General features: G+C 44.8%; 1 protein-coding gene across 1 annotated transcript in view; it reads left to right on the plus strand.

Moving 5' to 3' along the window:
- The window catches only part of CD109 (CD109 molecule), a 170389-nt gene that overhangs the window by 126148 nt on the left and 17355 nt on the right, over positions 1 to 26886 (plus strand). Inside the window, exons 26-30 of the mRNA XM_015426374.1 lie at positions 6817 to 6968; positions 13103 to 13293; positions 13805 to 13960; positions 14050 to 14115; positions 25124 to 25266. Coding sequence (XP_015281860.1) covers positions 6817 to 6968; positions 13103 to 13293; positions 13805 to 13960; positions 14050 to 14115; positions 25124 to 25266 — 708 coding nt within the window. The remainder of the gene's footprint in view (positions 1 to 6816; positions 6969 to 13102; positions 13294 to 13804; positions 13961 to 14049; positions 14116 to 25123; positions 25267 to 26886) is intronic.

The following is a 26886-nucleotide window of genomic DNA, read 5'->3' on the forward strand; positions in this document are numbered from 1 at the left end:
TTCTTCTTCTTCTTCTTCTTCTTCTTCTTCTTCTTCTTCTTCTTCTTCTTCTTCTTCTTCTTCTTCTTCTTCTTCTTCTTCTTCTTCTTCTTTCTGTGTGTCACAGTACATGCATAATTTCAGCACATCCTTCATGCAAAACAATTTTATTTGTTTGACCTGGCAAAGTTCTATTTGTATTTGTACCAGTCCTTTGTCGTGAAATCCATTACACTTACTGCTGAGGTTAGCTTGGACTTTTACAGTCCCATCTCAGCTATCCCATTTTTAGAAATTTTCCTTAGTAATGGGTTGTATCTAAACATCAATTTCTATCTACAGAAGGTGCAACAAAACAGAAGAATTAGCAGAACAGAACTTTCAGGTCTCCCCCACCCTCCAGAGTCCACAGAGCTTCCAAAGTGCTTTTCCTTGAGGACAGCAGACCCCCTGGGAACAGCATGAGGGGGGTCTGTAATAAAAGAGGGAAACTGACAAAAAATGCCTCCTCTGTCTGCTGGCAGAAAATGATGCTTGGACCCTGTCCAAACTGTAGTTCTTTAAACAAGAACAGAGGGTGGCATTGTGCTGTTTTACCAGCTGCAAACACCTCTCTTTGCTCTTTTATGGTCCAAAGAACAATTTCTTTCTTTCCTCTTTCACTCCCACCCCATCATTCTTCCAATCTTTCTTTCAATTTTCCTTTTTTTCTAAGAGCTGGGAGCAGATAATTGTTTGTATGCGGCTGAATCCGTTTCCTTATTTTAAAAATGAACATATCTGAGGGGAGAGTGTGTGTGTTTTAGTTTGGGAGCTGAAAGATCGGTGTTTGATCTGAAAACTCTGGTGACCAAATAAATACTTTAACACGAACAACATGAACAAAATTCACCCTTTGAGGCACGCAAAATTAGCTATATTTGTTGTGCAATCCATTCCTGTGTATAAGCAAGACCATCTCTATTCATTTTGAGCTGAGAAAATGAAAAGAGAAACAGAAACAAAATACTGGCACATTGACCTGATGAATGGGGAGCACAATAGGAAAGGATGAGATTTTCTTTTTTACAGTAACATTTTTATTTATTATTCAGTAAAAATACAAACATGAAATTCAAGTCCGAAATTATGCAAACTTATGATAGAACCTATAAACGTTAGTAAAGGGTAATATATAGTGCATTTTAACATTAGAAACAATGATGAGTGTGGTTGAAGAATAAATGATGAAATCTGTCTATATTAAGAATATAGAGAGACTAAGGTAAGTGGTTGGAAAAGATTAACATTACCATAGCCATAGGTCGTCAGTCACTTTAGGCGTGTCATTTTGTTTGGAAAGGTATTCTAATATGGGAAACCATGTAGATACAAATGTGGTAGGGGCAGGGATCTTATCAAATCACGTAAGATTGTCCGAGAGTTTAGCCATAATATATAAATCCCACATCTTTTTATGCCATTGTGAAAGAGTGGGTGTCATTGATGTAACTGATGTTTTCCAGTGTGTGGCAATCGCATTAAGGAGACTCCTTCTTTGGTGGAAAAAGCAGAGCAGTGATCAGCCCATCCGTTCAAAAACAGGTGTTCCGGTGTAGGGAGAATATCTATGCCACTAATGGATTTGATTTGGATCAGAACTGTCTTCCAAAAAGGTAGAATATTAGGGCAAAAAAATCCAGCAGTGTAGGTAATACCCATGTTACCACACTTTTTCCAGCACATGAGGCTATATGATGGGTTAATACGAGCTAATTTGTGTGGCATCAGATACCAATGTGACAATATTGTGAAGGATTGTAGTTTCATTGATGTGATTGATGTGATTAGAAAATATGTATGCTGCCTGTTGTGTACTAAGGATGAGTCAGCCTCGACTAGCCCTGGGGTCGGGTTGAGCTTGCATCCATAAACAATAGCTGGCTAGGATCCTAGAATGGACCAATAGAGAAACAAGGATCCTAGAATGGACTGAGAAACAAAGATCCTAGAATGGACCAATAGAGAAGCAATGTAATGTAAATAGCCTGTTGTTGGGAGTGGGGTGTGTTTGGTGTGCGGTGTCTTGCCTGCTTAAAAACCAGGCTTCTGCCAGGGATTTTCAGTCCTTCTCCGTGCTGAAATCACTAATAATGGGAGCTGATCACTATACTAGGGGTCTGTTCATCCATGGAACCCACTATTTAACACTGCCTCCCTAGAACCTGCCGGACATGGCCAACAAATAAAGGAATATCAACAAGTCAATAGAAATAAACCTTGCCACTAAAAGAGTAGAAACTAGCCAAACTGCTAAAAACAGATGAAGGATAGATAGCCATGTTAGTCTGTCTGTAACAGTAGAAAACATACCTGAAGAAGTGAGCAGTGAACCATGAAAGCTCATACCCTACCACAAATTGTGTTAGTCTTTAAGGTGCTACTGGACTCTTACTCTTTTCTAGTGCTAAAAATATGTCATTGCAAAGTTTGATTTAACCTTTTTGTATTGTGTCATCTTCTCTAACACTGCAAACCTGTGCATAACCAACATAAAACAACATAGGAGCAAAATACAGCATAAATACCATGAAAAAGCAGCAGCATAAGATAAAAGAAAATAATATTAAAACCACAGAAAGAATTTTAAAAAATATCATTTTGCAGATGCTTAGAAGATCCTATGAGCCTGGCATTGTGTTTGCTGCGCTGCCATTAGAGTGCAGTTGTCTAGTGTTATTCCCACACTCAGACTACAATACTCCAGTGCTTTTTCCTTGAAAGGCAGCATCTTTTCTGTAAAGACTGCCCTGAAATGCCCACTGCTTGGAGTGCAAGTGCACACGTAGGTGGTTTCCACACAGGGAGAGCATGGCAGCGGCAGGGTGTCCACGTGGCAGATTTCTTGCCGTTTTCCTGCCTGATTCCCAACTGTGGCCATCCCCCCAGGCCACCAAGGCCTTTTCAGGTTTTTTTAAAATTGGCAATTGAATATTATTGTATTGATGTAATATTATTCATACTTTATTAATATATTAGTAATATAATATACTAGGAAAAAGGCTCATTGTGGAAATAAATATAACGGCCTCTAGAAAGAGGCTCTGGACGGGTGCCCCAGCCTTGGACACTTAGTGTCAATTTGCTATGGTGACCTCAGCAGGGTATAATGACATTGAGTCCAACATTTTCTCCAGAGGAACTGATCTCTGCTACCTAAAGAACAGTTGTAATTTTGAGTGAACTCCAGCCCTCACCTGGAGATTGGCAACGATGGTTCCCCAGAAGGGAATGGTTGGTTTGGAGGGTGGAGTCTATTGCTTTGTACCTGTCCGAGGTCCCACGCCTCCTGAAACCTCACCCTCTCCAGGCTCCATCCTGAAACCTCACCCTCTCCAGGCTCTATCCCTCACATCTCCAGGAATTTCCCACCTGGAGTTGGCAACCCAGCTAAGCATCAACCTACCTTTATTTCCCCCTCACCCTTCAGCTTTCCACCCCGCACACACCTGCAGCCTCTCCCGTGCCCTGAAGCCCTGACTGCTATGTCACATTGGCTGTCATACGGGGGCCACCTCAGCAGCATATAAGGATACAGAACCCACCATTTTCTCCAGGGGAACTGATCTCTGCCATCTGAAAAGCAGCTGTAATTCTGAGTGATCTCCAGCCCTCACCTGGAGATTGGATACATTTTACCTCAGAAGAGCAAACTGTTTAGAATGTTAGAGGCAAAAGCCAATCAAGTCGCATATGCAAACGACCTCTGTGTCCCGAGGCAAAGGCCAATGAGGCTGCATATGCAAATAACCTCTGTGTTCTGACTGGCTATGTGGGGGAGAGGACCAGCAAACTGTTTAGAATGTTGGAGGCAAGACTCAAGCAGTGCAGCCAGTGGATAGGGACAGATTCTGAGTGACACACCAGGGCGCCAACCAATTCCGGAGTGTGTGGAATGTTCTAGAGACGTATCACCACCATTCGGCTTTTATGTATAAGGGAGATGTTAACAATGATATTATTGTTGCTGTTGTTATTAATATTATTATAATACTGACATAACATTCAAAGTCAAATACCTTTTATTGGCATACAATATTAGAAGCAATTCCCAATATTAATACAATCCAATAGACATTATAAAATAGATAGTGGTAAACCATTCCAAGGATATATCAGGCCTATAACATAACTCAAGTTGTCACAAGATAGATTTGGTCATACAAAAATGCCTGAGTCGTAAAATAAATTTAAATTCTAAACTTTAAAATTGAGTTTTTAAATTTATAAATTAAGACTCATTAATGTGATCAGGGTCATTCTTCCGTTTTATAAAACCATGAAGAAACTTAGCAGTCAGTTCAGTGATCTCCGGATCTCGTGAAGCAAGGAGATAATGTACCTTGATTCTATCCGGTTGGCCTGCTACCAACCGAAGGGGGGCTTCTGTAAATTCCACTCGAATGTAATTTAACATTTTACAATGTAAGAGTACGTGCTCAACAGTTTCTATTTCTCTTCTATTACATCCACAAAATCTGTCTGAATAGGGGATTTTCTTATATCTCCCCTCAAGAATAGCAAAGGGGGACAACATTAAAACGAGCCAACAAATAAGCTCTACACATTTGCGGCGAAGTCAGGCAGAAAAAGTAATGTGGTGGAGCACCAGAAGGGGCATAGGCCCATCTTACTGGGGAGCATCTTCTGGAGGCAAGGGCTCTGAGCTCTTGCAGCTCTATATCAATAAGCCTCTGCTTAAGCAAGGTAAAGACCTCCACCTCTGACAGAGTGACCAAGTCACTCAGGTTAAAACCAATAGATGTGATTTTCTTTTCGATAGCCATAAGCCACGCAGAGGATTGAGAATCTTCCAACATATAGGTGATAAGGCTATTGATCTGAAATGCAGACGTAAACAAAATCTAAAAGTAATAATCCAGGCCTTGGTCTCTAACCGTCTCAAGTTAAGCTCCAAACAAATGGCAGCATAAGATACGCACGAAGGCAACCCCAAAATCTTCCTAAGGAATTTGGATTGAAGTTATTCAGTAATCCATATAGGAATACCATGTAGTAGCTTTGCGCTAATTTGGTGTGCAAACACTTATATAGCTGCTGGCACGTACTGATTACCCTTAGTGTAGTAAAACCGCGAAATTGCAAGTATACAACAGTTCACAGTTTTAATTGCCTCTGTTCTCTGTGTTACCCACCTAGAGTTATGATGAAAGAAAACCCCCAGATATGTAAAGCTTTTAACCTGTTCAATTATTTTACCCCTTATACTCCAGTTCATAGGTTTCCAGAATCCCCCAAAGACCCTAACTTTAGATTTTTAAAAATTCACTGAAAGTCCATTATGATCACAATAATCCAAGAAGCACTCCAGCAATTTTTTCATCCCTACTTCAGAACGGGAGAGAATGACGGCATCATCAGCATATAGAAGCAGGGGGATTGCTCGTCCACTTAAACATGGGCAGTGACTATAACCCGCAGACTTTTCCAAACAGGCAGCCAGATCATTGAGGAACAAATTAAAGAGAAGCGGGGCTAAAATACATCCCTGTTTAACCCCGATATTAATAATAATTTTTGGGGTTAGAGTACCTTAACTAGAGCCTCTGATTTGACAGGTTGTACCAGTATAAAGTTTCCTAATCAAAAATAACAATCTTACGTCCATCCCCAGCTTCATTAGTTTCTTCCATAACAGCTCCCTAGACACAGAGTCAAAAGCACCCTTCAGATCAAGGAAAATAGCAATTAACTTGCTTCGTTTCCCTTTATGGTATTTATTTACTAGGTGACTTAAGACTATACAGTGGTCTAAGGTGGACTTCCCCTGACAGAAGCTGGCTTGTTCGATTCCCAGTATCCGTTGTTCAGATACCCAAGCATTGAGCTAAATCACCAGGTGTCTTGCATAGAGTTTCCCAATCGTAGAGAGGAGACTGATCGGTCGATAATTACTAGGCAACTCGCGGTTACCTTTTTTAAAGATTGGCACTACTGTGGCATTCGTCCAAATTTCAGGCATTTCACCTGACATATCTATGGCGGTAAAAAGGGCTGCCAAAAAAGGAGCCCACCAGTCTGGAAATGCTTTAATAGCCTCAGGAGGAATTGCATCCGGGCCCGGGGCCAACTGACATAACATTATAACAAACTGTGTTTCAGGTTCTCTGAATTCCTTGCTTTCATTTTTTTAAAAGTAATTCTCTACCTTTTTTTGCAGAGATATGCCTTTCCCTTTATATCTCCACAACAAAAGGGTCTACTAGAGACTTCATTGTAATGAAAGTTGGGATTTCAAAAAACCTGAAATACAGATTTTAAAGTATTATTATATCAATATGACAGTGTTCAAGACCTGATTTTTTAAAAAGCAGGGTGGGAGCGGAATGGCCACTGTGAGGGCAGTGCTAGGAGAAATAGCTGCCATGATGGCAGGAAAATCCAGTCTTTCACACCCACATGGCAGCCATGTCTTTCTCAAAACTCCACAGCAAAGCAAGTTTGAGAATGATTGGAGAAGAGCTGGGGAAATCCTGGATGGTGCATGAATGCACCACAATGTTATGGTGAAGCAGGAAAAAATTTTACTTCCCAACAACAGGCCAGGCAACTCATGTGGAAATTCTGCATACAACATTCTGTAGGTTTTCTTTGCTTGCACATAATTGCAGCAAACACACAGTCCTAACGTTAATGAAGTGATGTTTTTACTTCAAGTATTTGCACTGGCACTTCAATACACTGTAGTAACCACCATTTGTTGGGTTAAATGTTAGGCTGCTGAATTGTATTTCTTACAATGTCATTTTTATTTACCCAGTATGACAGCTCCATCAGAAAGGCCTTGAACTTCCTAGAAATGAAATTAAATGAAGGAATATCAGATAATTATACACTGGCCCTTGTGGCATATGCCTTATCACTGGCTAAGAAGAGCACACAAGCAAAGATAGCACTGAACATCCTGAATGGCAGATCAGAACATCAAGGTAAGATTTTTTTTTTTTACATAGGGAAGCATTTATAGAAGTGTTTGAAACAGAATGAAAATTCAGAACATTATTTGTTATTTAATTATTTTTTTAAAGCTCAAAGGTAAGTCTGAGAGAAAGGTGTGTGTATTTTTATTTAAATGCATTGAATCCTAAGAACCACACACAGAGTTCCATTTGCAGAGCAAGGGGATTTCCTAACCTTCTTTGCAGCTACAGTCCCTTGTGTCTCCTCAAAAGCCTTTTAGAAACAGTGGGTAATCAGGGGGGAGAACAACACCTGTGTGTATGCAAACTAATCTAGGTGCTTGAAGGGGCTATTTTTGGGTCTCTTCACATATTACGATTTTTGTGTGTACTTTTCATATTTTTTAAGAGTAAATCTATAACACCCATGTAGATAACTTCATAAAAGCTGTTGGCACACATACCTCTTCAGTAGCCAGTCTGCATACACGTTTCTGTTAGTCAATTGTGGGATCTCAATTGCATTAAAAATACATTTCCAACTCCTTAGTAAAGGTAAAGGTTCCTGTTAGATCGCGCTAACAAAGGACTCTTAGAGTGATTCAGCAAGTGATTCAGCTTTATTGGAAGTAATGAACAAGCACTCAACTCAGTAAGAAACCAGAACAGAAAACAGGGGGAGCTTATGCTCCTTTTAAACATAACTGGGCTAATGTAGCCACGCCTATTTACAAATAACAACCAATGAGATTGCTAGAATAAAGACCAATGGGAGTCTTTCCCTCCTCGGGAATGGTATCGTTCTGATTGGTCGCTGTTACGAAGCGACCAATAGGAAGTTCGCTCAGAGGAGCCCTGGTCTGGCTCGAAGCTTAACATGGGAGTCCTATGAGGTGCTTCATGTAATACATTACAATTCCTCCCCCCTAAGTTAAGCCATCATCCCAATTGTTTTATTATTTACATACATACACTCAACCTTTGTACATCAGTTATTCCAACAGTATTTACACTCATAGTCCTTCAGATAAGTCGGCATTTGCCGCGAACGCTGGGACCTGCGGAGCGGTGCAGGCTCCATGGGCAGACAAGGTTGTGGGTCAGAGTGGGGTTCACTACAGCCTGAATCAGGCACAGACTCGACTGGGATTTCAGCCCCGCACACAGGGTTCTGCCCTGACTCGGGAACAGTACCGGGCCTTTCGGTACTCACCGCCTGCTCTGGGGGTGTCCACTCGACATCAGGGGATTCAGCCGTCGGAGAGTCAGCGCTGTCCCTAGCCCAACGTCTCCTTAACTGATCTATGTGGCGCCGCCATATTCGACCGTCAGCTAACTGCACCACATACATTCGAGTACCCACAGAGTCGGATATAACCCCAGGAAGCCACAAGTGCCCGTTTGCATAATTTCGTGCGAAAACCTTGTCCCCTTTTTCAAACATGCGCACCTTCGGTTGCGCCGTGGTACGCTCGGATTGCTCTTCAGTGAGGTCTGGGTGCATTCGGTTCAAACGGGTCGTGAGTCTCCGCCCCATTAACAATTCGGCCGGACTACGGCCTGTAGCACTACAGGGGGTGGTGTGCTGCAGCAAAAGAAAGGAGCCCAGCCTCTGGCTCCAGTCCCCTTCGTCCATTTTACCCAGGGCCTCTTTGGCCGTCCTGACCATCCGTTCGGCTTGGCCATTAGATGCCGGATGGAAAGGGGCCGAAGTCATTTGGCGTATGCCATTACTCGTGAGGAAGAGCCTAAATTCCTCAGACACAAATTGAGGCCCGTTGTCACTGACGATGACGTCAGGCAACCCGTGGGTGGCAAAAAGTCGGCGGAGCGCATGGATCACAGCAAGTGATGTGGTCGATTTCATATGCACGACCTCCAGCCATTTGGACATAGCGTCCACCACAATTAGGAACATTTGCCCTTGGAGAGGGCCAGCAAAATCTATATGCAATCTGGCCCAGGGTTTACCAGATGACTCCCAGCCTTGGGGTGTAGCTTGTGGGGGATCGGGTCTGACTTGCTGGCATTTGGGACACCCTCGTACCCATTCTTCGATCTCTTTGTCCAGCCCCGGCCACCAGACATACCCTCTGGCCAACGCTTTGGTGTGTACCATACCGGGGTGACCCTCGTGCAGCGACTCTAACACTCTCGTCCTGAGTTTGTCAGGAACCACCACCCTGTTCCCCCATAATACACAGCCCTTAGAAATGGATAGTTCATTTTGACGGCTTTTGTAAGGGCCGAACTCCGGTTCAACGCTTCCAACCGGCCACCCCCTCCAAACCCAGTTTAATACTCGGGACAGCACGCTATCCTTGGCCGTGTGTGCTGCAATGTCCCTGGATGATACCGGGGGTCGAGGAAGCTCCTCAATTGCCAAGACCTCACAGGCGGGGGCAGGGTCTGCGCCAATGTCCGGCACCGGGCACCGGCTGAGGGCATCCGCATGCCCAATCGCTTTCCCAGGCCGGTGCTCTAAGTCAAAATCATAAGCCTGCAAAAATATCGCCCATCTAAGCATGCGTGGGGACATGATGTTTGGCAATTGCTTATCGGGCGCAAAAATCCCCAGTAGCGGCTTGTGGTCAGTGACCAGCAAAAATCGTCTGCCAAAAATAAAATCATGGAACTTTTTGACAGCCGCTACCAACGCCAGACCCTCCTTGTCTATCTGGGCATAGTTCCGCTCTGCCGCAGATAGTGATCTAGAATAAAAAGCGATAGGCGCTTCGCTCCCATCAGGCATCAGATGGCTTAAAACTGCGCCTACTCCAAACGGTGAAGCGTCAGCAGCTAACACCAGGAGCTTGTGTTCATCATAATGCGTGAGTACGGCATTAGATGTCAGCAGCTCCTTGACTCCCACAAAAGCCTTTTCCTCGGCCTGCCCCCACTTCCATTTTGCCTCCTTGTGCAAAAGCGCGTGCAAAGGGGCCGCCACTGATGCCTTATGCGGTAAAAACGCATGATAAAAATTCAGGAGTCCTAAAAAGGATTGGAGCTCCTTCTTACTCACCGGCCTGGGGGCGTTTTGGATTGCAGATACCTTCTCATCCGTGGGGTGGACTCCCTCTGCGTCAATGCGAAACCCCAGGAAGTCCACACTTTCCACCCCGAGCGTGCATTTTGAGCGCTTAACTCTGAGGCCGGCATTTTGAAAACGCCTGAGGACCTCTTTAACCCGGTCCAGTAGTTCCTGTTCAGACCCGCCCGCAATCAGCACGTCGTCAAAATAGGGCACTGTGCCAGGTACCCCCCTTAGTAGACGTTCCATGAGGCCCTGAAAAATCCCAGGTGCTACGTTGACCCCGAATTGCAGCCTGTTCACTTTAAAAGCCCCTTGGTGGGTTACAATTGTTTGGGCCTCGGCAGCCTCCGGGGTGACAGGCAACTGCTGGTATGCCTGGGCCAGGTCAAATTTGGCGAAAATCTTGCCACCCCCCAGGGAAGCCAAAATGTGGCTTATTACCGGGACCGGGTACGAATGTTGCTGCAGCGCCTTGTTAATCGTACATTTGTAATCGGCGCATAGTCGTATGGACCCATCTGATTTGACAGGGGTTACGATCGGGGTCTCCCATTTGCTGTATGGTACTGGCTCTAAAACCCCTTGCTCAACTAGTTTGTCAATCTCTTTTTCCACCTTATGTTTGAGAGACACAGGTACTTTCCGATACTTCAACCTAATAGGTTTGACTGACGGATCTAAGTCAAACGCAACCGGGGGGCCCTTGTACCTTCCCAACCCTTCGGCAAATACATCAGGGAACAGGTCGTACAGCATGCCCCATTTATTTTCAGACATCCTGTTAATCCCAGAAATACCGATGCCCAATGGCTCAAACCAATCTAACCCTAGCAGGTTAACCCGGTCTCCCTCTGCAATCAGGAATGACAGTTTAACACATTTCCCCTTATACTCAACAGTAACAGAGTCCCGTCCGGCCAAGGGAATTCGGTTGCCCTGGAAGTCGGACACTCTGGTTCCCGCAGGCTGGAGCCGCCGCCGGCTTCGGTTCGGGAACAACTGGCGCCAGGACGCGGCAGAAATCACCGTCACGGACGATCCTGAGTCCACCTCCATTGTACAGGGTCGGCCGTCGAGGAGTGGAGTCACGGTGATCTTGCCCTGGCTGCTGGTGCGATTTACGGCCGATGCGCTCGACAAGGTCGCCGTCAACTGGCAGCTTGCTTCCGATGCTGAGGAACGGGTCTTGCCTTGGGTGCTGACTGGAGTGCCCCTCTGCGCTGACCGGTTGTTAGTTGAGGGATCCTTCTTCGCTGATCTGCAGACTCTGGCCAGATGACCACGCCGCCCACACGCTCTGCAGTCGACATCACGAGCCCAACAGGAGCCGCGCTGGTGCTTCCCGCCACAACCGGAGCAAGGCTTGACGTTGGTAGTCTTCGCTGGGGTCCGCTTGCCTCGAACCGCGTTGACGTCATCATCCGCGTCTTCGCCCTCGCTGTCTCGTTGAGCGTGTATACTGGGCTCTGCCACCCGCTGGCGGACCTCCTTCGTGGACTTCTCCGCTGCTTCCGCGGCCACGGCCTCTTCGTAGGCCACTGCCCAGGTCAGGGTGGTGCGGGCGAACAGCCTCTGTTGCAGCCTTTCATCTTTGAGACCGCAGACGAGACGGTCTCTGAGGGCTTCCTCCACGTTGTGGAAATTACATGGCCGTGCGGCTTTGCGAAGGGCCGCCACGAAATCTGCGATGGTCTCGCCTCCGGCCTGGTTCCGCTTGTAAAAAGCGTGCCGGCAGGCGATCTCCGACGGTTGTGGAGAATAGTGAGCCTTAAGCTTCTCCGTGATGTCAGCGTAGGTGACAGTCTTTATATCAGTTGGGGCCACCAACGACCTGGCTATGTCGAAGGTCCCCTTCCCGCAGGAACTCAGGAGGCATGCTCGTTTCTTCGCCTCATCGGTGATGTCGTGGGTCTCCAGATGGAACTCGAACCTGGACAGGTAGGAGTCCCAGTCTTCTGAGGAGGGTTCGAAGCACTCGAACTTCTGGCTTCCAGCCATCGGGGGAGACTTGGGCACCGGAGCTGGTGGCGCCTCCGCCGGATCGGCTGCTGTGCTCTGCCCGCTTTCTTCCGAGTCCGAAGTGTGGATGTCCGCAGGGCTGCCTACCTGCTCTAACATCCCATCCTCGTCGCCAATTGTTAGATCGCGCTAACAAAGGACTCGTACAGTGATTCAGCAAGTGATTCAGCTTTATTGGAAGTAACGAGCAAGCACTAACTCAGTAAGAAACCAGAACAGAAAACAGTGGGAGCTTATGCTCCTTTTAAACATAACCGGGCTAATGTAGCCACGCCTATTTACAAATAACAACCAATGAGATTGCTAGAATAAAGACCAATGGGAGTCTTTCCCTCCTAGGGAATGGTATCGTTCTGATTGGTCGCTGTTACGAAGCGACCAATAGGAAGTTCGCTCAGAGGAGCCCTGGTCTGGCTCGAAGCTTAACATGGGAGTCCTATGAGGTGCTTCATGTAATACATTACAGTTCCCTTGCTCGAAAGCCAGTCGAGTCCGACTCTAAGGTTGCGGTGCTCATCTCCGTTTCCAAGCCGAAGAGCCAGCACTGTCCGAAGACGTTTCCATGGTCATGTGGCTGGCATGACTAAACACCAAGGCGCACGGAACGCTGTTACCTTCCCACTGAAGTGGTACCTATTTATCTACTTGCAATTTCTTGCTTTCGAACTGCTAGGTTGGCAGGAGCTGGAACTAGAGACGGGAGCTCACTCTGTCATATGGCACACTCGGGTCTTGAACTGCTGAACTACCGACCTTCCACAGCCTGCAGTTCAGCATCTTAACCACTTGAGCCACCGCAGCTCCTTACAATTTACCATTTATTTTCTGCATGATCACCTGAAAGCAGGCTTTACAGCAGCAGGCAGCAAGGCAAGTGGTTATGTGCAACCATAACATTAAAATGGTATGAATTGTTAATGCCAAGGTTGTGGCCAGTACTGCTTACTAACAACGAGTTATAAGAATGGGGACAAGAATTAGAGCAAAAGAAAATGTTGAAATTGGTCTTTGAAGTTGTTTCATATGCCAGATGACATACGTAGGCTTTTCCTAAGTTACGGAAACGTTACTTCTTGTGGTTGTGCTACAAGAGCTGTTTTCTTTTTTCCAGGAGAACTCAGATTCTGGGGATCCCCGGCTACTGAACTGTCTGATTCCTGGCAGCCACACTCTACTGATATTGAGCTTGCAGGCTATGCTCTGTTATCTCATGTCAAACAACAGAGATTATTAGAAGGAGTACCTATTATGAAGTGGCTACTCAAGCAAAGGAACAGCCTTGGAGGTTATACTTCTACCCAGGTTAGAGAATGATCTTCATACATTTAACTATATTAGTATCCTCTCAGAATGAATATTAGTCTTATACGTAGTTCCTGTCATGCGGTGTTTCATTCAGATTTTCATACTGGAAACTTACAAAACTTTGTATGAATTTTGGTAAATGAACAGTCAGAATGTTGGCTGCTACAGCCAAATGGAGAGCTCCATTTCAGATCTTTCAGCTGCTGTTGCTGTTGGTGCCATTACCACTTCCATACCCTTGCAGTGTATATTCCCTGTTCCCCCCTTTTGCTGCCAGGAGATGGCAAGCACTGCCAAGGAGGGTGAGTAGGGGAATACTGGTGCTGCTGAGAGGGGCTGGAACTGTTTAGTGGACCTTAACAAGGGTCAGGACAGGGTGCTAATGGAGCAGAGGTATATTGTGTGTAAACAGATATTCTAAGAGGCTATCTGAGCTATTCCACTTCAAGGCAGACTTGCTATGCAAGCACTCATATTAAATAGCCTTTGTTCTTGTTTCCCTAAACAGGACACCATTGTGGCCCTGCAGGCTTTGAGTGCCTGTGCTGTGCATACTGCTGGCGGTAACATAGAAATGGATGTCACTGTCCACTCAACGGGTGAAGAAAATCCATTTGTGTACAGACTTGATACTAAAAACCGCTTTGTTCTCAAAAGCAAAGAGGTGAGGTAGTAAAGGAGCAACTTAGTTCAAGTTAGTGCCTCCTCTTCACTGCAGTTTCTGAGCATGCTAAAATTTTCAATTTCTTTTAGATTGTGGCTACACAGCCCATGGGGGTTACAGTTTCAACCACTGGCCACGGCTTTGGAATTTTTCAGGTATGTAGCCATAGTATACTTTTTTAGGGAGGAGAAGTTACGTTTTGAAAAGGATTTTGCAGTGGAGGGGTACTTGAATTGGAAACTCTTATAGGTGGATAACTTTTGTATTATTGGGGTTGGATTCAACATTATGATAAGTAGGCCACTGACCAGAGTCCCATTCTGACTTTGGCATGTGCTGTGACTTAATGATCTTGGATTTGTATTCCTAGTATGGGGAAGAAGATAACTCATGAAGGTACTAGCATGTGTTTGTACTTGAGGCTGCTGTCAGAGGATGTTGTGTAGTTTATGGACCAAAGTTGTATTCTATGGATCAAGGGTGTTAAGAGACCCCAGGGTCTGATTTATCTTAGGAACACCATACCTGCTGTACAGATGTTTAAATTCATACAGAGAGTATTGCCCCACTGGGCCAAATGCCCAGCACACTTCACACAGACAGAACATATGACAGTGACAAAACATCTGTCATTGAGCTCATAGGAGACCATTGCTGGTCTGAAGAGCACAAGGCTCTTGGGGTCAGGAAGCAATCCTGGAAGTTTTTTGTCATCTTCTGGGCGTGGAACAGCGGTCACTGTGGGTGTGGAGGGGAAGGTATTCGTGAATTTCCTGCATTGTGCAGGGGGTTGGACTAGATGACCATGGAGATCCAACTCTATGATTCTATATGGGGAGAGATGGTCCCATAGGTATGCTTGTCCTCGGCTGCATAGGGCCTTAAAGTTTAATGTAGTAAGACACAGGGAAGGGAAAACAAACCTGACCCAAAAACTGGAATCAAGAACCACAAGGGTAAGAAAGAAGTCTAATAAAGGGCCAATATTGAAAACCTAGTTGAAACTTATAACATATAAAAAAGCACCTGTGTGGCTATCAAAGTCAGAGCTAGTGTCCTCAAGCAAATAGGTGCTTTTTGGACTTAAATTGGGAGAAGTTCAGCAACTGTGCATTTGGCACCAGATACATGACTTTCATCTTTTGAGGCCTCAAAAACATCTTTGTCTTGTGTCTTTAGAGCTTGCTGCTTAACCTTTCTTTTCTTGGTCCAATATTCACTTATTGGTTATTTTGTTGTAATATGTATTAAAGTTATGTGTACCTCAATATTGTTTGACCTCTGAAGAAGGCCCCAATAGGACGGAAACGCATCAGGTCATGTGTATTGGCCCTTGTGTTTAGGCCACCTTTACTTTTTTATGAGGCTTTCATTGAGTCCTTATATGGTTTTAACTGACTTTCTAATAAATACGTGTATTTTTTTATATTATAAGTTTCAACTAGGTTTTTAATATTGGCCCTTTATTAGGCTTCTTTCTGACCCTTGTGGTCCTTAAAGTTTAATACCATAACCGTGAACCTGACTCGGTACTCAATTGGGAACCAATGCAACTGGCGCAGCACTGGCTGAATGTGCGCCCTCACAGGCGTCCCAGTCAGCAGGTGTGCCGCCACATTTTGTACCAGTTGAAGCTTTCAGATCAGGTTCAAGGATAGGCCTGCATAGGGTGAGTTGTAGTAATCAAGCCGGGAAATGACTATAGCGTGGATCATTGTCGCCAAGTCCCAGGAGAAAAGGTAGGAGACGAGTTTCCTGAACAGATGAAGATGGTAGAAGGCTGATCTGGCAAGTGACCTGGGCCTCCGTAGAAAGGGAGGCATCCAGGATAACTCCCAAACTCTTCACCATTGGCATCAGTGTCAATGGCACCCCACTAAGGGCTGGGAGTTGGATTCCCTCTGTCAAACCATCCTTCACTTTGTTTGCTTGGGTTGCCATAGTTACTGGGGGGAGGGAATTCCTGCGGGGAGGGGAGTGAGTGAGTGTGTGAGAGAATGGGACCTTTGCTTCTAGAAGTCATAACTTTCTTCCAAATCACAATTCCTTTCCCGCCTTTGCTTTTCCCAGAGAGAGGTGTCCTTGAGCCTTCCTCTGTACCAGCTAATCCACAGATAACCAAAACATATATCTTTCACTTGGTTGGGATGGCAACATTAGGCATGGTGTGAATGTGACATATGCATGGGGAAAGGAAGGGGCTTTTATTTGAATTATCTATATTAAGCTTGTATCTGCCAAAAGTCTTGAGTTCTAACACAGTGACTTACTGGATCTTGTATACAATTCAATAAACTCATCACTGCCAAGAGACAGTTGTTGAGTGTACTGGACTGGGGGTCTGACACCCGCACCCGTCCCCCCACGACTCAGAAACGGGCCCTTCGTCTTAGCTGGATTAAGTTTCAACTGGCTCTGTCATAACCAACCAGCCACAGCCTCTAAAGCCTTAGCCAAAATATCCAGGGCAGAGTCCAGTCATCTGGCCATCAGCAGATATTAAAAATACAAAAATAACATTAAAAATAGCATAAAAGAACAACCAGCAGTCTGAAGTGAAATTTCATGAAACAATATTTAGGCTAGAAGTAGATTGTAAAAAGAACCAAAAAGCTGGAACCTGGGTGATGTACATGGTGCATAATAAGCACAGTTGTGAGAGAAAAATGTGTGCAGTGTGCACAGCAAATGTGTAAGAACTGGGCTGTGCATGACCTGAACTGGTTTTCTGGTCCTTGCATTCCCCATGGTGTTGACAGGCACACATACTAGCATGGATACAAATCATAATTAAATGTAGGCTGGGAAGGGATAGTGGTGTGTTGGATTCATATCCATCCCTCTTTTGAAACCACCAGTGTCTACTAAGAACTGAGTTTACAATCCTATCTCTGCTAATGATAGCAAATTCTGCTTTGGTTTGTTTCTAGTCTTGCCCAGGTAATATGGCTGGGTAAGGCATCTTTAGGCACCCCTCACAGAACTTTTTTTGGTTCTGTATGCTTCGTCCAGGATCAAGAAGGAATGGAAAAGTAAACAGTAGGCCTTCCAGTAAAATCCTTCTTAAGGGGTCATTCAGTTTGTTGCTTCAGATGTTCTTGTGTTATTGGTAAATTCTTACCCTTTTGCTTTTCTTGGCAAATATTAAAGCAACAGTGTGTGTATGATGACAAATTACTGATCTGCTTCCAGCTTAGTTTGACCAAAATCACAGCATGCCTTTAATAAGGACAAAGCACATTTTACTTCACTCTTTTGGGATCTTGAGGGATTTGTTTTAAGTTGGACTGGTAGTTTTGGATGCATTCTAAGTTCAGAAGGCAATGTTCTGTCATTCTTGTTTTTATTCTCCTGTTTTATTAATGGATTTATGTATTCAGCTAGCTAAACCAGCTTCTGGGACTTCAAATGCCTGTTTGCAGAAATGTGGTTTGGAACCCTCTAGGTGTGTCATTTGAAACAGAAATCTGAGAATCTTCTTCCACTACCTCTCAGAGTTGAGATTCATAGCAGGATTTTAAAGCCTTGATATATTAAAGTTTAGATTGAAGGAAGTAGTATATTCTAACTACATGATTCCCCTTTCCTCCCTTTTGTTACCGCCAATGGCCTGCCTGGTTGTTTGGGGAAATTAGCTAGGCAGCAGGCAAGGCCAGAAGGGTACAAGGGACCTGTACACCTTTTTATACCAAGGTCCGGCACAGTAGGAAGACTCCAGATTTGAAGAGTAGATTAAATAGGTTTTATTAAAAAATTTCCATAAACACAAGCACACTAAGCATTCAAAAAGATCAAACAATACAGAACTAAGAAAGCAGAGGTGAATTAGAGTGAATAGAGGGGTCAGTTACTGGGTAATATTACCTGTCCAGATGTGTAGAAGTCCTTGAAGAGAATAGCACCAGTGGCCAGCATTATGTGCTATAGGTGGGCAGAGAAAGAGAGAGAGAGTGTAGGGGTGTGCTTGGACGGATATACACTTTGGAAAACAATGCTGACCAATAGGTCTTGAGGGGCTTGTCTCAGGTGAAGACAAAAGATTACGTGGGCCAGTCCTGTGTCCCAGGAGGTGCAGCATCAGGAGGACCCAGACCTGGATGTGACCAATGAAGTTCCAGAGGGGCAGAGCCTTGATTAAATCAGCCAGGTGCTGGGTGGCTAGTTGAATGGGTTTTCTGACCACTAATGATCACGTTAAGGCAGTCTGAAAAGGCTCCCAAGTATAGACAAAAGGTGAGAGATGGGTCTCTGATTAGATTGCTAAACATTTGATTGTCTAATTGGTTTATCTTAGTATCCTGAGAGATGGAGCAGAAAAAGACAGGTTTGGAGACAAAGGATTCTCACATAGACATGGGGTCACACAAAAGGGCTAGGTGAAGTTCTGGAGATAGAAGGACTATTCGCCAGGTGGCAACTGAATAGCCTTTAGAAATGCAGATACCTACCTGGTAGAACCCATTATTTCATATGCACACCTCTTCTGGGTGGAGGGGGAGGTTGGATATGGCCTTGGAGGTCTGCCTTGTGTGAAACCTGAGTATGAAATCTCTTTTTACAGAGTGCTTGCAGGCTGAGTCTGTGGCTCAAGTTGAGAGTGCTTGACTTTTGGGGACTTTGGTTCAGGTCAGTAGTGGGGTGCCCCTGCTGTTGGGGCTACCAGCTAATAATAAGGCAGCACCTCTAGCCTACAATTCTATACTTCGTAATAACTACAGCAATGTTATCAACAGAGGACAAACGCTAAGGGATTTTTACCCTTGCTGTTTAGTTGTTTCTTAAGTGGATCAGGGTATAGAATAGATCCTAGCCAGAAACACACTTAAGTGGATTGAGTCTGAAACATAGGCCCCCCTAAATGGCACCAAGATTAATTAAAACAAAACAAAACAAAATGTAAGTTCAGTAAATGGGTGAAGGTTATTGTATCTGTTGCATATACTTCTACTGTTAAGTATATATTTGTATGACTAACTTGTGATGAGATACCCTTGCAGAGCAAGTCTTTCCTCCTTTTCGATCCTGTTGCAGCCTACTGAACTCCTTCCCCAGTTTTGTTCCTGGGGGACAGTCAACCCTCGGGAACACTACTGGGGTATGCTGATGACAGCTGTATCTGATGATGGATGGCCATCTGGATACCACCCCAGACATTCTGGCTGAGGGTTTGAATGCTGTGGATGTGTGGTTAAAGCAGAGCCGACTGAAACTGAATGAAGTGAAGATGGAGGTCCTGTATCTGGATCGTGGGGCTACTGGGCTAGGGATCCAACTCCCTGCCCTGGACAGGGCACTCCTAATTCCTGCACCAGTGGTAAAGAGCTTTGGTATGGTCCTGGATTCCTCACTTCCCATGGAGTTGTAACAACAGTCACAACACTTGTAAGATCTGGATTTTTCCATCTGTGACAGGTCAAGCAACTGGTCCTCTACCTTCCCTGCGTGCTACCTAGCTACAGTGTTCCATGCAATGGTCACCTGCAGGTTGGATTACTGTAACTCACTGTATGCAGGGCTAACCTTGAGACTACTCTGGAAACTGCAGCTGGCCCAAAATTCAGCAGTGCGTGTCCTTACAGGGACATCCCTAAGAGCACACATCCTTTGGTGCTTCGCCAGCTGTATTGGTTCCCCGTTGAATTCCAGATCAAGTTTAAGGTCTTGGTTCTTACATTTAAAGCCCTATCTGGACTTGGACCAGCATATCTGCATGACTGTCTCTCTCTATACAGCCCCTGAAGGACCCTGCGCTCTTCCGCTCAACAGCTACTGGTTGTCCCCAGCCCCAAAGATTTCTGCTTAGCCTCAACCAGAGCCTTTTCGGCTCTGGTGCCAGCCTGATGGAAGACCCTCTCTAGTGAGATCCAGGCCCTGCAGGGCCTGTAAAACGGAGGTGTTCCACCAGGTCTATGGTCAAGGCGCGGCAACTCAGTACTACAGCAGTACTGTAGTCTATCTTAGCTGCTCACTCACCCACCCGCTTTTCCTGCAATGCTTAACTCTGCAGCTACATCAAAACTGGAACCTCATCCTGTTCAGTAAATTAACTGGCACCTCTTAAGGTTCTATGTGTACAAATTGTTTATAACTGTTTTATGATTGTATTCTGTTTTAAATTCTGTATGGTTTTAAGACTGTTCTGACCCACCCTGAGCCTGCTTGTGGGGGAGGGTAGGATAAAAGCCAAACAAAATATATCAATAAAATAAAGAAAGGAGGAGACTGCAACACTACAGGGGTCAAAGAAAGAGACTGCAGTATGTCTGTGTTTATGGGAGGGAATTGATGGAAACCACCACCCTCTCTTCTGAAGATGTCAGTCCTGTTCTGTCTTAGGAACTGAGTGGTAAGATCCTCTTAACTATGATTGCTAAGATCTGTAGTGTTTAACTTTAGAAGGTAATGTTGAAGGAGGGCAATTCCATGGAAGCAGTCTTTATTTGTTGGCAGTTTCTTTGTTTTGTTGGCAGTTACTTTGTTTTACTATATAAGAGGGAATTTATTTTTAGTAGCAAAAGTGCATCCACATCTGACAGACCGGCATGTTTGAATAGTTTGTCACTGCCCTCTGCTGGGCAGAATGTGACACTATCTTATTAGTTCATTTGATTTAAGCATGCTTCAGTGTAAGCCAACTGTTTTCATGGAATATGTCCTGGAATACACCTTAAACAGCTGGTGCAGTCTCTACCTCCTTCTGGGTAGTCTACTTTCCTGACTAGGGTTCCGTTTCTGAGTTCTGTTGCTGGAAAGTCATGACCTCCCTAAAAAGATGCTGGTTTTTCCTCATTGGTTCTCCATGACAGGACCATCTGGACAAACATCTTAAGCCCCACTGTCAACTTTCAACTTGCCATTTGAAACAGCAAGATAAATCAGCTGCAATTAAACATATATGTGAATGTGTGGGTCACTCAGACGTTTATCTCTCATTATCTTTTCAATCCCATCTTAAGAACAAATTCCTAGGAGTAAGCTCTACTGAATAAAATTGAGTTTACTGTTAAGAAGACTTGCTTACAGTTGCTGTATTTCTCCTATTACCAGCAGATGTGATATGAAGGAAAGTGAAGCACAGGGAAAATTAAGGAATAACGAGAGAATGAACTTCTCCAAAAGTTCTAATAGACAGACAACCTTTATTGGCATGTAAGAGATAAGATTACATTAAAATTTAGGAATACATCAAAAGTATGGCTGTCAAACAGCCAACAAAAAGAGAACTGATCAATTAATAGTTTCCCTGGTTCGAATTACAGGCAATAAGATTTTCGCTGCCTTTTTAGACCTTAAGGCTGCGTTTGATTCAATCCCAAGAGACCTCTTATGGGACAAAAGTTCTACTATAGAACACCAACAGAGAAACTGCTGTGCTCCTGGGCTAGCCTATAGCATGTATACATGTTAACGGAAAAATTGCTACTTTTTTTGAGTGTAAGGGCAGAATGGTTTCTCCCAGTGTTCTTTGTCTATTACTGAATGAATGGATATTTGCAGTACTATCATTTTCCTTTGTGCAAAGGATTTATTTTATGCCACTCTCAAAAGTCAACAAAATGATGGTGTAGTAAATATGCAAACCTTCCATGAAATGGCAGCTTGTAAGGACATTTTTTGGATTTCACAGAAATTACAGAAGCCAGTATGGACTGAGGGGCCTGGTCCCCGCAGTGGCTTTTTTAATCTTCTGGGAGTGGACAACAGTGAAGCCTTGGGCTTCCTGGTCTGCCCTGGCAGGACTGGCCTGCTGCTGATTGGCTCCTTCCTTGGAGCCTGGGCTTGCTCACCACCACCCATGAGCTGCTACTGGGGAGCCAAGTTCAAACTAGGGGTGTGCATGGGGGAAAAAATTGATAAACCAAACCTGAAAATATCAGTAAATGCCGATACTCCTGAATCCCAGTATCGGTATTATACTGAGATTCAGGAAATACTCAGCATTGCCAAAAATATTCGGCTATAACTTGAGCTCTGTCAGTTTCACTGCCCCTCCACTTCCAAGTGGAGGGGGAATGAAACTGACCCGTTCGCTTCCCCAGCCAGCCTGCCAAGATGCGCTGACTGAGGAAGTAAAGAAAAGGCATTTAAAGATGCCTCCCCAATATTTCTTTGCTTCCCCAGCCGGCTTGCCAAGGGGCACAGGCTGGGGGAGCAAAAAAAGGGGGGAGGTATCTTTAAAAGCCTCCCCTTCCCTTCCCCAGCCGGCCTGCCAAGGTGGGCTGGTGGGGGAAACAAAGAGAAAAGAGACTTAAACCCCTTCACTCTGGAGTCATGCTGTAGTGGCGGCACAATCTCCTATTGTACCCTATGGCCCCACAGGATACAATGGAAAGATCCTGCTACCACTGTGGTGCTACTCTAGAGAGAAGGGGTTTAAACTTTAAAGCCCTTCTCTCTGGAGTTGCGCCGCAGTGGCAGCACGATCTCTCCATTGTACCCTATGAGGCCGTAGGGTATAATGGGAGATCGTGCCGCCACTGCGGCGTGACTCCAGAGAGAAGGGCTTTAAAGTTTAAACCCCTTCTCTCTCCGCTTCCCCAGCCAGCCTGCCAAGACGTGCTGGCTGGAGAAGTAAAGGGCAGTCATTTAAAGATGCTCCCCCCATCTTTTTTCACTTCCTCAACCAGTGCATCTTGGCAGGCTGGCTAGGGAAGTGAAGGGGATGCTCTTAAAGATGCCTCCCCTATCTTTCTATGCTTCCCCAGCATAGCCTGCCAAGGCGCACTGGCTGGGGAAGCAAGAAAAAGGGGGGAGGCATCTTTAAAAGCCTCCCCTTCCCCTCCCCAGCCGGTCTGCCAAGGCGGGCCTGTGGGGGAAGTGAAGAGAGAAGGGGTTTTAAGTTTAAACCCCTTCTCTCTAGAGTTGCACTGCTGCAGCGGCACAATCTCCCATTGTATCCTATGGTCCCATAGGGTACAATGGAGTGATCATGCTGCTACTGCGGTGTGACTCCAGAGAGAAGGGGTTTAAACTTTAAACCCCTTTTCTCTGGAGTTGCGCCACAGCAGCAACACGATCTTTCCATTGTATTCTATGGGCCTGGCTGGGGAAGTGAAGGAGAGGTATTTTAAGATGTCTTTGCTTTCCCGGCTGGCCCACCTTGGCAGGCCAGCTGGGGAATCAATGCAAGATGGGGGAGGCATCTTTAAATTACTCCTTTTTTCCCTGGAGAATGAAAGGGGGATGGCATATAAATGCCTCCCCCTTCCTCCCCCAGCCATGGCTCTGCTGCCTTCCCTTCCCCAGCCGTCCTGCCCGGCAAGCTGGATGGGGAAGGGAATGGAGGTAGAGCGGGTCAGTTTCACTCACCTCCACTTTCAAGTGGAGGTGGATGAAACTGACCCGCTCTCCCTCCCCTTTGCTTTCGCAGCCCGCCCGTGGTGGCAGGCAGGCTGGGGAAGCAAAGACAGATCAGGGAGGTATTTAAAGAAGCCTCTCTGATCTGTTTCCCCTTCCCTCCCTGATTCGTGGAAGGGACAGAATGAAAGCCGAATAATCGGCTTTTATTTGGGAGCACTTTATCAGATTACAGAATCTGATTTGGTTGAATACATACCTGAAAAATACTGATAAGGTATTTTTCAGGTATTTATTCCACTCAGCTTTGCCGAATGCATACCCCTAATTCAAACCCACTACCTTCCCTCACTCCCAAGTCCCCTGATTGCAAAAGTAGCCCCAGATGAGTCCGGGGCTGTCACTGCTTGGAATTCACAGAAATTACAAATGTGATCATTATTCAAATTAATGTGATATTACTGACAGTGTATTTGAGAAGTTTTAGAATAGTGTGTTTGATTCTATTTCTTTGACTTCATTCATTCATTTCCTGCTTCCCATTGGAGACCCAAAGTGATTTACAACATATTGTTTGATTACAAAATATTCTATGATGAATGATACCAGATATCATACTAGAAAAGAAATTCAGAACCTACTGATAGCCTGACTGACTTATCTACGACAGAGGCGTTATGAATTATATGTTTCATGGTGGTAATGCCCAATGTATACAGGAAGCGCAACCCTCGGAGGAAATCCGGTTACAAATGGAGACGAGGCTAATATCTGATGAAAGCAATTGGTTCCTTTTATTTCCTAACTCTAGTTCACATACATTCGTAAAAACAGATTGACACACACACGCACGCAAGATCCTCAGTTATTACAGAAATAGCAAATAGTTACTTTTATGCTAAAGGTATGGGGAAGGGGGTAGCAAATACTTAATCTGATCAGAGGCTTGATCTTCCCAATGAAGAATAGGTGAAATAAACAGGCTAACTATAAGTACTCTACTGCACACAGTTGGAACCAGCCAAACACGTGTGGACCTCTAGGCTGCAGTCCACGAGGTCAGAGAGGAAACAAAGGATTACAATAGCAGCAAGACTATAAGTTGCTTAGTTAGGGAAGAAGGTGGCTAGCGGGGTTCAAACTGTTGAACCTCACCTTATATAGGGGGGCTCTTGGGGGCTGGCAGTGGTGCCATCCTCCTTGCCCTTCCCTCCTGTGGTCCGTCCCAGGACTCTATACTATTGGTTATTTAATAATGACGTGCCTACCTAAGAGGATTGGGCTATTTTGAAATCTAAACCTTTAACTCAAGGGATGCATCTGGTCAAAGGTGTGAAGCTGGTACCAAGGCAACCTTTGATGTGTAGAGCAATGTGGCCTGGTCTCAAAGCCATAAAACGACCATTCAACAGGAAACTGTCCTTTTTGATGCAAACCAGATATCGGGGTTATGTGGTGACCAAGAGTTCATCAATGGTGGTTTATATCCATGCCAGTTGTTGTTTGGCACTGCTAACAATGGCGGTGCAGCTTCTTAGCTGAGCCGTGTCTGTGTGTCAAACTCCATTTGCATAAACAGCAGGCTAGGAGCTTCGCAGGTCACAGCATTTCAAGGCAAAGCACCTTTCTCCCAACCCGTAGGGATTCACAACCACAGTCCAGGTGTGTGCATGTGTGTAAGCAACCACAGACATATATACATATAATTATCAGAAATAACGCACATGCCAACAGTACCATCTAGATTGGCTTATGTCTACTCTTGCCATTTTGTTAGAATTTTGTCATTATCCCACTGTAAGATCTATTAGTACATTATATATGCTCCACTCATATTGCCAATTTTTTATGTTTGCCCTCTTATAGCTCAATATTGTGTACAATGTGAAAAATCCACAGAATGACATGAGGAGTAGATCGACACAGATTTTAGAAGCCTTTGACTTGGATGTTGTTGTGAAGGATGACAAAAATGATATAAACCATGTAGCCTTGAATGTGTGTACTAGGTAAGAAATTTGTATGAAATCACCAGTCATCTTATTTTTTATTAGAATGTTTATAACTTGTGAGACTGGCAAGCATTTTTGTATCTTTATGTAGAGCTTTTCCCTGAATAACATAAGGGATCACATACTGCATATACAATGAAACATTAGAAGTGATGGTTTGATCAGGTAAGTAATAGACACATTTAGAAACAGAATATTACTGGTTCAATTAAATACAGTGCTCTGTTAACTTGCCCATAAGGTAAAGGTAAAGGTTTCCCTTGCTTGAAAGCCAGTTGAATCCAACTCTAGGGTTGTGGTGCTCATCTTCATTTCCAAGCCGAAGAGCCAGCGCTGTCTGAAGACGTTTCCGTGGTCATGTGGCTGGCATGACTAAACGCCAAGGCGCATGGAACACTGTTACCTTCCCACCAAAGCGGTACCTATTTATCTACTTGCAATTTCTTGCTTTTGAACTGTTGTAATAATACAGTTAAAGGTTATCCCACCAAGGCTGTAATTCCGCTGAATTCAAGGATACATGTCTGCATCAGTGCTTTTAGGATAAACTTGCGAGTTTCTGCCATGCCATACAACCTTTTTTCATTTTCCATCACAATAATGTAGCTTGCTTTGCTTGCATTGCATATAAGTTGTGTACTTTGCTTTCCTGGATTTTCTTCGAACCCTGTTACAGCTTGCCACCCCCACACTAACCAGGCTGTTTGACATCATACTTTTTTTGTTGTTCAGTCGCATAGTCGAGTTCGATTCTTCGCGACCCCATGGACCAGCTCCCGCCAGGCCTTCCGGTCTTCCGCCGTCCTCTGAAGTTTGCTCAATTTCATGTTCATTGCATCTATGACACTGTCTAGCCATCCCATCCTTTGCCGTCCCCGTCTTCTTTGACCTTCAATCTTTCCCAGCATCAGGGTCTTCTCCAGTGAGTGCTCCCTTCTCATTTGGTGGCCAAAGTATTTGAGCTTCAGTTTCATTATCTGGCCTTCCAGGGAACAGTCAGGGTTGATTTCTTTTAGGATTGACTGATTTGTTCTTCTTGCAGTCCAAGGGACTCTCAAGAGTCTTCTCCAGCACCATAGTTCAAAACAATCTATTCTTCGGTGCTCGGCTTTCCTTATAGTCCAACTCTCGCAGCCATACATGACTACTGGGAATACCATTGCTTTGACCATGCGGACTTTTGTTGGCAGGGTGATGTCTCTACTTTTTATCATGCTGTTTAGGTTCGCCATCACTTTCCTCCCAAGGAGCAGGCGTCTTTTAATTTCATGGCTGCTGTCACAGTCTGCAGTGATCTGGGATCCCAGGAACGTGAAGTTTGTCACTACTTCCACGACTTCCCCTTCTATTTGCCAAGGAGTGATGGGGCCGGATGCCATGATCTTAGTTTTTTTGATGTTGAGCTTCAAGCCCACTTTCGCGCTCTCCTCTTTTACCTTGAGCAAGAGGCTCTTTAGGTCCTCTTCACTTTCTGCCATCAGAGTGGTATCATCTGCATATCTGAGGTTGTTGATCTTTTTCCCAGCAATCTTAATTCCCGCTTGTGATTCATCTAGGCCAGCATTTCGCATGATGTACTCTGCATATGTATTAAATAAGCAAGGCGACAATATACAT

This window comes from Gekko japonicus, unplaced genomic scaffold (assembly GCF_001447785.1).
Source record: "Gekko japonicus isolate JY-2015 unplaced genomic scaffold, Gekko_japonicus_V1.1 scaffold742, whole genome shotgun sequence".
In the NCBI taxonomy this organism is placed as follows: domain Eukaryota; kingdom Metazoa; phylum Chordata; class Lepidosauria; order Squamata; family Gekkonidae; genus Gekko; species Gekko japonicus.